Here is a 12,780-nt window from a genome sequence, read left to right on the forward strand (position 1 = left end):
GTGGGGGGGGGGGTTGCAAGTCAATTAGCCTTTGGATTTGGTGTGAGATTTGACCCAGCCTGTCCAAAATCACCATAATTGATTCCACTGACAGCAAGCATATCTTCTGATATTTCTGCATATCATGGTCTAGGGAGGGGCTGCACCCCGGGGAGCTCAAACGACCATTATCTCCATCACCCTCTTGCATTTGTCCTGGGTTTGACTCCCGGTCAGAGAGGGGGGAACCCACATTAAGTGAGTTTATTGAAGGTGTTATCGGTGCTCCGTTACTCACAGTTCCTGTTGTTGTTGCTACTATATCTGAGGAGTTTGGAAGGTAAGCATCCATTCTCATCTGTTTCTGTGCCTTTGGTAATTTATGGGACCCTGTCCCATTGCTGGGGCTGATCCAGGATCTTTTCTTACCCTTGGCTGTAATTTTGGGTTATAAATCCTGGGAGATTTCAGGGAAAGCATCTATTTTCAGGAGCATATCACGGAGCTTATCTCAGTAGTGGCTAGTGCGTCGCCATCTTCCCTAGAAATGCAAACCCTGTCGCTGCCTCCACATTTTCTCCCTCTATTTGCCAGTTATCAATCAGTCTGGTGGCCATCATCCTGGTTTTATGGATGTTTAGCTGCAACCCAGCTTTTGCACTTTCTTCTTTCACCTTGGTGAGAAGGCTCCTCAGCTCCTCCTCACTTTCGGCCATCAAAGTGGTATCATCTGCATATCTTAAAAACTATCATTACATATTACTAAACCTAACACCCCAAAACAATAATAACCATCTTCCCAGGACTGTGGCTCAGCTGGCTGGGAGTCAGCTGCATTAAGATCACTACTGACCGAAAGGTCATGAGTTCGAAGCCAGCCCAGGTCGTAGTGAGCATCTGACCAATTTGTGTAGCTTGTTGTCGACCTTTGCAGCCTGAAAGACAGTTGCATCTATCAAGTAGGAAATTTAGGTACCACTTATGTGGGGAGGCTAATTTAACTAATTTATGAGGTCATAAAAATCTCCAGTAAGCATGTGGGGAATGAGGGAGTACTTCATCGGTGTTGCAGATGGACGGTGAAGCGACAGCTCCCCTGGTGGCCAGAAAAAGTTGGAATGTTAAATAGCCTCTGACTGTTTGTCTATATATGTTGTATGTCTATGGCATTGAATGTTTGCCATGTATATGTACACTGTAATCCACCCTGAGTCCCCTGTGGGGTGAGAAGGGTAGAATATAAATACTGCAAATAAATAAATAAATACAAATACATAAATAACCCTGACACTGCTGGGTCCCAAAGCTAGTACATATAATAAAGTGAAAATTTGTATGTGGGGGAGTCTCTCATTTGGTATCAGCCATTGGTTGAGGTTCTGGGTTTGAGCCTGCCACTTTTGGACTCTCGCTTGCTGAGGTTCTGGCGAGTGTCTCTGTAGATCTTAGAAAACTATTTCTTGATTTAAGTCGTTGGCATGCTGGCTGATACCCAAACAGATTTATAGGAGTTGCAGTTCAGCAACATCCAGAGAGCACTGTGAACCCAACCAAGGACAGATCTGGTCCACACTTGCCATGGATGTTGGGACTTGCACTACTTTCGCTCACTTCCTGAAACCACTGCGACCCCCTGAATGATGGACCTTGACCAAACTTGCCACACATACCCCCCCCCCCCAATGACCCATTTTACGTCTTGATGTGGATTGGAGGAGGATGGACCACAAATGATGAGATTTGCAGTACCTTCACCCACTTCCACAGACCACTGCGACCCCCACGAATGATGGACCTTGACCAAACTTGCCACACATACCCCCCCCCCATGACCCATTTTACGTCTTGATGTGGATTGGAGGAGGATGGACCACAAATGATGAGATTTGCAGTACCTTCACCCACTTCCACAGACCACTGCGACCCCCACGAATGATGGACCTTGACCAAACTTGCCACACATACCCCCCCCCATGACCCATTTTACGTCTTGATGTGGATTGGAGGAGGATGGACCACAAATGATGAGATTTGCAGTACCTTCACCCACTTCCACAGACCACTGCGACCCCCACGAATGATGGACCTTGACCAAACTTGCCACACATACCCCCCCCCCCATGACCCATTTTACGTCTTGATGTGGATTGGAGGAGGATGGACCACAAATGATGAGATTTGCAGTACCTTCACCCACTTCCACAGACCACTGCGACCCCCACGAATGATGGACCTTGACCAAACTTGCCACACATACCCCCCCCCCAATGACCCATTTTACGTCTTGATGTGGATTGGAGGAGAATGGACCACAAATGATGAGATTTGCAGTACCTTCACCCACTTCCACAGACCACTGTGACCCCCACGAATGATTAGCCTAGACCAAACTTGGGACACAAAATCCCCATGACCAAGAGAACATACTGGAGGGGTTTGAGGAACTGACCCAACCACGTGGGAGTTATAATGCACCCTGCATCCAGAGCACTATGAACCCCGTCAGTGATGAATCTGGACCACACTTTGAATCCAGTGACGAACGGAACATACTAGAGGTGTTTGTGGGGAGACTGACCTACACACGTGGTGATTGTAGTTCACACTGCACTCAGAGCACTCTGAACCCCACCAATGACGGATCTGGACCAAACTTGGCACACAGACCCAACATGCCCAACTGTGAATACAAGCAGAGTTTGGGGGTGATTGCCCTCGGAATCTGGGAGTATTATTATTATTATTATTTTCTATTGTATTTTTTGTTATTTTATTATTTTGTTATTATTTTTACTTTTTAATTTTGTTAGTCATAGGGAAGAGGGAGCAAGCTTGTTTTCTGCTGCCCTGGAGACTAGGATGCGGAACAATGGCTTCAAACTACAAGAAAGGAGATTCCACCTAAACATGAGGAAGAACTGGGTTGTTGTAGGTTTTTCTGGGCTATATGGCCATGTTCAAGAGGCATTTTCTCCTGCGTCTATGACAAGCATCCTCAGAGGCAAGCATCCTCCTGACGTTTCGCCTGCCATAAACGCAAGCGAAACGTCAGGAGAAAATGCCTCCAGAACATGGCCATATAGCCTGGAAAAACCTACAACAACCCAGTGATTCCAGCCATGAAAGCCTTCGACAATACATTAGGAAGAACTTTCTGAGTGTGAGAGCAGTTCAGCAGTGGAACTCTCTGCCCCGGAGTGTGGTGGAGGCTCCTTCTTTAGAGGCTTCTAAGCAGAGGCTGGATGGCCATCTGTCAGGGGTGCTTTGAATGTGATTTTCCAGCTCTATTATTCTAATAAAATGTATTATATTTTAAAATATCAATATTATATTAATATTGCATTATATTTATACAAAATATTATATTGTCATAATATTATATTATTATAAAATATCAATATATTCTATTAATATTACATTACATTAATATAAAATATTGATGTAAAATATAGTATATGAAGAACTTCCTGACTGTGAGAGCCGTTCAGCAGTGGAACTCTCTGCCCCGGAGTGTGGTGGAGGCTCCTTCTTTGGAAGCTTTTAAACAGAGGCTGGATGGCCATCTGTCAGGGGTGATTTGAATGCAATATTCCTGCTTCTTGGCAGAATGGGGTTGGACTGGATGGCCCATGAGGTCTCTTCCAACTCTTTGATTCTATGAAATGTTAATATTACACAAATTATTATACCATATTCTATTAATACTATATAATATATTTATGTTCTATTATATTATTATTAAATAGCAATATGATATATTTATATTAATATACAATATTATATTAAATATATTATATATTGTTATATTAAATATTATATTATGTTACTATAATATAGATATTATATTAATATTATATTACATTAATATAAAATATATTATATTATTAGTGTAAAATATTAGTATAAAATATTAAATTATATTCCATATTCAATCCAACTATTGTATATCTCCATCCCCGCAAATAAATAAATAAAGCAACAAAAAGTGAAGCTGTTTATTATTTACTTTTATTATTTATTATTATTTATTTTCCACTTTTCTTCTTTCTTCCTTCCTTTCTTTCTTTGTAGTAAGTAGTAGCAGCTCAACGGGGGCAGCGCTATCAGAGAGTTATATAATATTATTATTATTTTAAATAATAATATAATAATAATACTATAGTGTGGTCGTTGTTGACGGTGTTGCTGTTGTTCCTGTTCCTGTGGTGGTCCATTTAGGATGCGGGGTGGAAGGCGCCACGCTGGTGCCACTGCATGTCTCGGATGCGGCGCACAGACTGGACTTGTGGCTGTTGCGCCCCAAAGTCGGCCGAGTCCTTGTAGTCACCCTTCTCAAACAGGTATTGGTATCCGCGGTACCCGGGATACTGGTAGCCCACCCAACTGCAGAGGAAAGGCAATGCAAAGACCCATTAGGAAACACCACATGCCAGAGGTAGAGAGGTACAAGCACAAGACCAAGGTAATGAAGTACTATCTTATGATATTCTATTATTATTATTATTATTATTATTATTATTATTATTATTATTATTTCATCATTATTATTATATTCTTGTTGTTGTTCATTCGTTCAGTCATTTCTGACTCTTCGTGACCTCATGGACCAGCCCACGCCAGAGCTCCCTGTCGGCCGTCTCCTCCCCCAGATCCTTCAGAGTCAATCCAGTCACTTCAAGGATGCCATCCATCCATCTTGCCCTTGGTCGGCCCCTTTTCCTTTTTCCTTCCATTTTCCCCAGCATAATTGTCTTCTCTAAGCTTTCCTGTCTATTATAATTTATATTATTTATTCATTATTATTATATTATGTATACATTATTATTATTATTTTATTAGTATATTATTATTATTATTATTATTATTACATTAGGAAGCACCGCCCGCACTGTAGATTTAATAAAGGAGGATGTAGCTGGTGAGGGGAGGAGAAAAAGTAAGGAAAAAAAGGGAGGAAGGGAAGGGAGGGAAGGAGAAGGAAGAGAAGTAGAAAAAGGGAAGGAAGGGGGGTTTGCACCGGATGGCCTTTAAGGCTCCCTTCCAACTGGTTGGCCATCTGTTGTGAGGGCTTTGATGGTGTCTTCCTTTACTGCCAAATGAGGTTGGGCTGGATGGTTTTTGGGGCTCCTTTCCAAGCAGTGTCAGTTTCGTGTGTCCCTGTTACCCCCATCATGGCACCTTCCTCCTTGTGCTGTGGGAGTGTGTGTGTGGGACACAAAGAGTCAGAGTGTGTGCACAAAGTGTGGTCTTCCTCCCTCTTTTTTCCTTCCCCCTTCTCTCTCCTCCTCAGCCTCTGCCCTTTGATCCCTTGCCTTAGTGTTAGTTAGGGGCCGAGAGACATGCAGGCAGCAGCAACCATTGCTGCCGCTGCTGCTGCGGAACCCTCATTCTCTGTCCTCAGCGTGAGGGGGGCAAGGGAAGTGTGTTGTATTCTTCCTTTTTTGAATTTATAGGTATTTTTGTGGGGTTTTTTTTCCAGTGATGGTCACTCCTTGGATTGTGAGGAGTTTTGTTGCCAAATTTGGGGTCATTTGGCCCCGTAGTTTTTCTGTTTTTAAGCCACTCATTATGCACAGAGCATTTATATATATCTATAGATAGATGTAGACTCACGTTCCACTCTGCACGCGCACAGAGGAGACCTTCTCCTGGTAACCATGGGCGTGGAAGCTGGGCACATCGTCGTCAATGATCTCAATCTTCTTCCCGGTGAAGCTGGGGTTTTCGTACAGCACAATCTTGTGGTCCTGGCTGTCCTATTGAATCAGATTATTAAATTGATATAATCAATGCAATATCATAATAATATACTATATATGATGATAATAATATTATGTATTATATATTATCCATATTTATGTATATATATAAAATAATATACAATATTTATCTGTATCGATATAAATTAAAATGTTATGTTCGTTTGTGGTATCCACAGAACTCCAAAACCCCTGGATGAATTGGCATCAAATTTGGACACGATACACCTAACAACCCAATGTATGTTCTCCACTCAAAAAAATTGATTTTGTCATTTGAGAGTTGTAGATGCTGGGATTTATAGTTCACCCACAATCAAAGAGCATTCTGAACTCCACCAATGATGGAATTGAACCAAACGTGGCATACAGAACTCCCATGACCAACAGAAAACACTAGAAGGGTTTGGTGGGCATTGACGTTGAGTTTGGGAGTTGTAGTTCACCTACATCCAGACAGCACTGTGGACTCAAACAATGATGGATCTAGACCAAACTCTACACTAATACTCAATATATCCAAATGTGAACACTGGTAGAGTTTGGGAAAATAGAATCTTGACATTCAGGAATTGTAGTTGCTGGGATTTATAGTTCACCTGGAAGAGTTTGGTGGGCAGTGTCCTTTAGTTTTGGAGTTGTAGTTCACCTACATCCAGAGATCACTGTGCACTCAAACAATGATGGATCTGAACCAAACTCTACACAAATACTCAATATGCCCAAATGTGAACACTGGTGGAGTTTGGAGAAAATAGAATCCTGACATTTGGGAGTTGTAGTTACTGGGATTTATAGTTCACCTACAATCACAGAGCATTCTGAACCCCACAAACGATAAAATTGGGCCAAACCTCCCACACAGAACCCCCATGTGGGCCACAGCAATGCGTGGCAGGGGACAGCTAGTACAATATAATAATGAAATAAATCATAATAAAATAGTATACATAATAATAACAACAACAACAACAATAATGTATTATGAAGTCATCCACATACATGAGCATCTTCTTCTATACAAGCTTAGATCGTCTATGTATAATAATAATAATAATAATAATAATAATAATAATACTATCTTTCGTACCACTTTGATGGGCCTCAATGCCCAGACGGAGTCTGAGCGGCGGCTGTTGGTCCAAGAGTCCCACCGTGGGTACTCTCCCTTCTCAAATACAAACTGCTCTCCTTTGCAATTCGGCTGCTCGTAGCCCACCCACCTGGGAATAGCAAACACAAATAACATTGGGTTGCAGTTCAGACTGAAAATCCAGAGCTGACAAATGGAATGAATGAATGGGATGAATGAACATACGGCCCAGAATAGACCAGGATGGATCCAACTTTGTCGAGACCAGCCTCCTTGAGGTTGGGGCAAGCCGCATTCAGCTCATGGCAGCGGCCCTGGAAGTTCTCCTGCTCAAAGACCATGATCTGCACGCAAGAGAATCCATAATCAGATATAATAATAATAGAATAGAATAGAATGATCATATATAATATATAAAAATTAATATAATATAATACAAGAATATATAAAATATATATTATATTATATTATATATTATAATCAGATATAATAATACCATATAATATAATATAATCTTAATATAATAATCAGATATAATAATATAATGTAATATATAATGTAACATAATAATATTATATTCTATAATACAATAATACATAAAATAATATATATAATATTAATATAATAATAAATAATAACATAATATTATATATTATTATGTTGTGATATAAAATAATATTAATATTATATTTGTTATATTATTATTATTCTAATATTAATAATAGTATAATATAAAAATATGTCATATTGCTATTATATTAATTACAATGTATTTGTTATATTATTTTATAAAAATATTTTGTTACATTATTAGTTATAATTATGTATTTAAAAGGAGCCCCCGTGGCGCAGTGGGTTAAACCCCTGTGCCGGCAGGACTGAAGACCGACAGGTCGCAGGTTCGAATCCAGGGAGAGGCGGATGAGCTTCCTCTATCAGCTCCAGCTCCTCATGTGGGGACATAAGAGAAGCCTCCCACAAGGATGATAAAAACATCAAATCATCTGGGCGTCCCCTGGGCAACGTCCTTGCAGACGGCCAATTCTCTCACACCAGAAGCGACTTGCAGTTTCTCAAGTCGCTCCTGACACGACAAAAAAAATTATGTATTTGTTATTATATTATTATAAAATATTATTTTCCAAGAAGCCACACCCTTCCTGAATGAAATAATAATAATAATTGTAGCAAGAAATATCATAATACATGCTAAATAATATAATAATAGTAATATAATATATAACATAATTATAATACATGAAATATATATACTACTAATAATAATAAATGCAAAAATAATATAATATAAATAAGTATATGAATAAAATGTTATATAATATATAATAATGCATAATAATATTGTTTTCCATGGAGCCTGAATTTAATAATAGCAATAATAAGAATGATAATGATAATAATAGATATTGTTGTTTTATTATACTACATTGTGTTGTTGAATTATTTTATTTTATTATTATATTATATTATATTATATAATTTGCATTAGGTCGAATTCAGGTCTGACCTTGCTGCCTTGCTTCGCTGCTTGGTGATCCGAAGCCATGGTGAAATAGGAGGACTGGCCCTTTAAGAGAAAGAGTTAAACTCACATTAATTGCCAAACAAATATCGATAAAGTTTGCAAATGATATAAATACAAATAAGCATTTGCAAATAATATAAATAATATAATCTTGCATTGCAAAAACTTTATTATATCTGCCATTGCAATGCTTATTATTATATTATTATATATGCACAACAGGCAAAAGGAGGGTTCGATTTTGCAAATGTAGTTGTTGCAAATATGAACATAATAACAATACTAATAATGTTTGCAAAAAAGCCTTACTTGCAACCTAGATTTTGCAATAATATTAATATAAAATATTGCATTGCAAAAAATGCCTTATTATTCAAAAAAGTTGCAATGTATGTGTGTGTGTATGTATGTGTGTGTGTGTGTGTATATATATATATAACATTTGCAAAAAGAAAAGACTTCAAAAGACTTTATTTGCAAAATCTGCATTTGCAATGGTTGCAAATACAGATTTTGCAAGTAACAAGGACCATTGCAAAGTAGAATGGAGGATCTTAATAATAATAATAATAATAATAATAATAATAATAATAATGTATTATTTTGCAAAAAAAATGCAGAGAATACTCTTGCAAACAGAATGAATGGAGGTTCAAACTAATATAACAAGAGTTACAACAATGTAATATTTGCGAAAAGAGGATTCTCTTTTGCAAAGGCAGATTTTGCAAATAAAAGGGGTCACTGCAAAATAGAATAGAAAATAATTAAAAAATAAATAAATAATAAAATTAGTTAAATATATTTCAATTAAATTATTAAAATTAATATAATATGCTATTGGTGAATAAAATAATAATAAAATCTATAATAATATATTGTGTTATAAAACAATATAGTAAAATAAAATAAAACATAATATGAATATATGATATTTCTTGGAATTAAGGAAGTGAATAGATGGAAAGATGAGTAGATAGATAGATAGATAGATAGATAGATAGATAGATGATAGAGTGATGGATCTAAGAGATGCCTATCTTCAAGTCTTTGATTTTAAATATACTGTATCGCATATGTATATTGTAAACCGCTCCGAGCCTTCGGGAGTGGTGGTATATAAAATTGATTAATAAATAAATAAAATAAATAAATAAGTCGCAATAGATGGATATATGGATGGATAGATGGAGATATTGATTGATTGATTGACTGATAGATAGAGTGATAGACCTAAGAGAAGCCTACCTTCAGGTCCCATTACATACATAGATGATTAGATAGATCAATAGATAGGTAGGTAGATAGATAGATAGATGGATAGATGGAGATATTGATTGATTGATTGATTGATTGATTGACTGATTGACTGATAGATAGAGTGATAGACCTAAGAGAAGCCTACCTTCAGGTCCCATTACATACATAGATGGTTAGATAGATCAATAGATAGGTAGGTAGATAGATAAATAGATAGATAGATAGATAGATAGATAGATAGACAGATGAATGAATGAATGGATAGATGATAGAATTATGGATGGGGCCCCCTGGTGGCACAGCTGGTTAAACCAGTGAGCTGCTGAACTTGCTGACCGAAAGGTTGGCAGTTCGAATCCGAGGAGCGGATGAGCTCTCTCTGTTAGCCCCAACTTCTGCCAACCTAGCAATTCAAAAACATGCAAATGTGAGTAGATCAATAGGTACCCCTCTGGCAGGAAGGTAACAGTGCTCCATGCAGTCATGCCAGTGGCCACATGACCTTGGAGGTGTCTACAGACAATGCCGGCTCTTTGGCTTAGAAATGGAGATGAGCACCACCATCCCAGAGTCGGACATTACTAGACTCAATATCAGGGGAAACCTTTACCTTTACTATGCTAGAAAATAAATAAAATAATAAAATAAATAATATATTAAAATAAAATAAAATTAGTAATATATATTTTATTAATATATTAAGGTTGGGCTTTAGCACAGCAGGTTAACTGAGCAGCCCGAAGTTTACGAAAACTAAATCTCCTATCAACCAGCTCATTATCTTCCAACTAATTATTATTTGCACCTGGGATTTCAGTCTCTGAACTCTTTTCCTCTGCACCACCTTGGCAACTCTTTGGAATGTCAACATCACTAACTGCTGGAGACACACACTGATCATTTTCAGGACTTAAAACCTCATGTGGACTCACAGGTCCAGAGTTCCCATGATCCATGCCCACATTAACATTGGCATCAGCCACAATCATGGGCTGAACTACAACATTCGCACAGCAGATTAAGTAAGTCTTGCCAATCAAAAGGTTGACAGTTCGAAGCCCGAGTCGGGGTGAGCTCCTGGCATTCTGCCTACCTAGTGGTTCAAAAGCAAATGTAAGTAGATAAATAGGTACTGCTTAAGCAGGGAGGTATTTAAGGCACCCATAAGGAAACGCCAGAAAAATGTCAGTGATTCGATCAAAGAGGAAGTTTATGAAAAAGCTCTTTGGCTGGGAAAGTGGAGCAACATCACCCCCCGGTGGCCAGAACCAAGCACAGCCTCCAAGATGCCAAAGATGGGAAAAGCCTATATATACTTGTATCTATCTACAGTTGTCTGTCTTGTCAGTGTATAATCGACATTGAATGTTTGCCTATATATATGTTCTGTGATCAGCTCTGAGTCCCCTTCGAGGTGAAAAGGGCAGAATATAAATACTGTAACAAACAAATAAATATTCCTCAGAAATAAGGAACTTGGGGAGGGGTTCTCTTTTGCAAACAGAACGAAATAATAAAAAAATAATAAATCTTAAAATAAAATAAATAATATTAATATATGATATAAAATAAATAAAATAATAACATATTAAAATAAAATATAATAAAAATAATAAATAATACGTTAAAACAAAAAGTGCAAATGCCAGTCTAAATAATAAAATAAAATATAATAATAATATATATGCAAAAGATGAATGAAAAATCTAAATAATATAATAAAATAATCAGGAAAATAATATACTAATATTTGAAAAAGTAGAATGAACAAAAAGTCTAAATAATAAACTAATAATAATAATATTAATATTATATGATATGATATTGCTCTTACCAGCTGCACCTGAACCTGGCCTGATTATTGGTAGATAATATATTTGCAAAGATAATCATAAAATATAATAAAAATAATAGAATATAATAATATACTAGTAAAATAAAATAATAAAATAAAATAATAGAAAATATGATATAATATAACATAATTAATATAATATGCCACCAGTCTTACCAGCTGCACTCGAACCTAGCCTAATTATTGTTTGATAATATATTTGCAAAGGTAATAATAATATATAATAAAACTTCAATAATATAATTGAATAAAATAAAAATATACTAATAAAATAAAAATAATAAAATTAATAAAAAAATAAAATAAAATAATAGAAATATTAAAGATTCAATTAATATAATATAATATGCCACTGGTCTTACCAGCTGCACCTGAATCTGTCCTGATTCTTATTATGGGTTGCCCTGGATTTGCAAAGATAATAATAAAATATGCTAAAATAATACAATTTAATAAAATAAAATAATAAAATATTAAAATAATATTTAATAAAATAATTAAAAAATCTAATTAAATCAAATTAAATGAATGTAACATGTCATGGGTCTTACCAGCTGCACCTGAATCTGGCCTGATTATGGGTTGCCTTGGATTTGCAAAGAGCCCCAAAGCGGGCATTTATAGGGAGATTTGTGTTGTTTCAATGGGAAATCGTGTGACCGACTGGTTTCAATGGGGATTAGAGGCGGAATGCAAGTGGAGGCCACGTCAGCCGCAAACGGGCCATTTCTGCAAAGCGAAGCAGGAAAGGCACAAAAGGAAGGCCGCAGGAAGCGTCAGCAGAAAGACGAATGCCCAGCCCGGATCTAAAGGCCATAATAATAATAATAGCTCATGCATAAAAGGGAGAAGCCTTCCAGGCGTTTGGGACTCTGCCCACTGCTGGCCTTGCAATTGGACCAGATTGGTCAGCCATGCGGACGCAGAGAGATTTTCTGGACCAAACATGGCACACAGACCCAAAATGCCCAATTGTGAATGCAAGTGGAGTTTGGGAGCGATTGCCTTGGGCATCTGGGAGTTGCAGTTCACCTGAATTCAGACAGCACTGAATCCAACCAACTTTGGATTCAGACCAAATTTGGCACACAGACCCAACTTGGACAACTATAAATACTGGCAGCATGTGTTGAGGATTGACCCACAATTCTGGGAATTGTAGTTCACCCACATCGTTATGTATTTTCTGATTCATAAAAAAAATCAATCAAAGACTGGATTTTTCTTAATAAATAGTGTTACTAATTTACTAAATGATATGACTTTTCACCCCAAAACAAACAAGGCCTTC

General features: G+C 37.1%; 1 protein-coding gene across 1 annotated transcript; it reads right to left on the reverse strand.

Moving 5' to 3' along the window:
• Window positions 1-3,965: 3,965 nt before the first annotated feature.
• LOC132780273 (beta-crystallin B2) lies at window positions 3,966-12,287 on the reverse strand. Its single transcript, XM_067473160.1, has 6 exons — window positions 12,041-12,287; window positions 8,357-8,416; window positions 7,057-7,175; window positions 6,829-6,961; window positions 5,593-5,735; window positions 3,966-4,362 (listed from the first exon to the last, which is right to left on the reverse strand). Exons 2-6 carry the CDS (start codon window positions 8,393-8,395, stop codon window positions 4,194-4,196), a joined length of 603 nt encoding a protein of 200 aa, XP_067329261.1. The 5' UTR covers window positions 8,396-8,416; window positions 12,041-12,287; the 3' UTR covers window positions 3,966-4,193.
• Window positions 12,288-12,780: the final 493 nt, after the last annotated feature.

This window comes from Anolis sagrei, chromosome X, assembly GCF_037176765.1.
Source record: "Anolis sagrei isolate rAnoSag1 chromosome X, rAnoSag1.mat, whole genome shotgun sequence".
In the NCBI taxonomy this organism is placed as follows: domain Eukaryota; kingdom Metazoa; phylum Chordata; class Lepidosauria; order Squamata; family Dactyloidae; genus Anolis; species Anolis sagrei.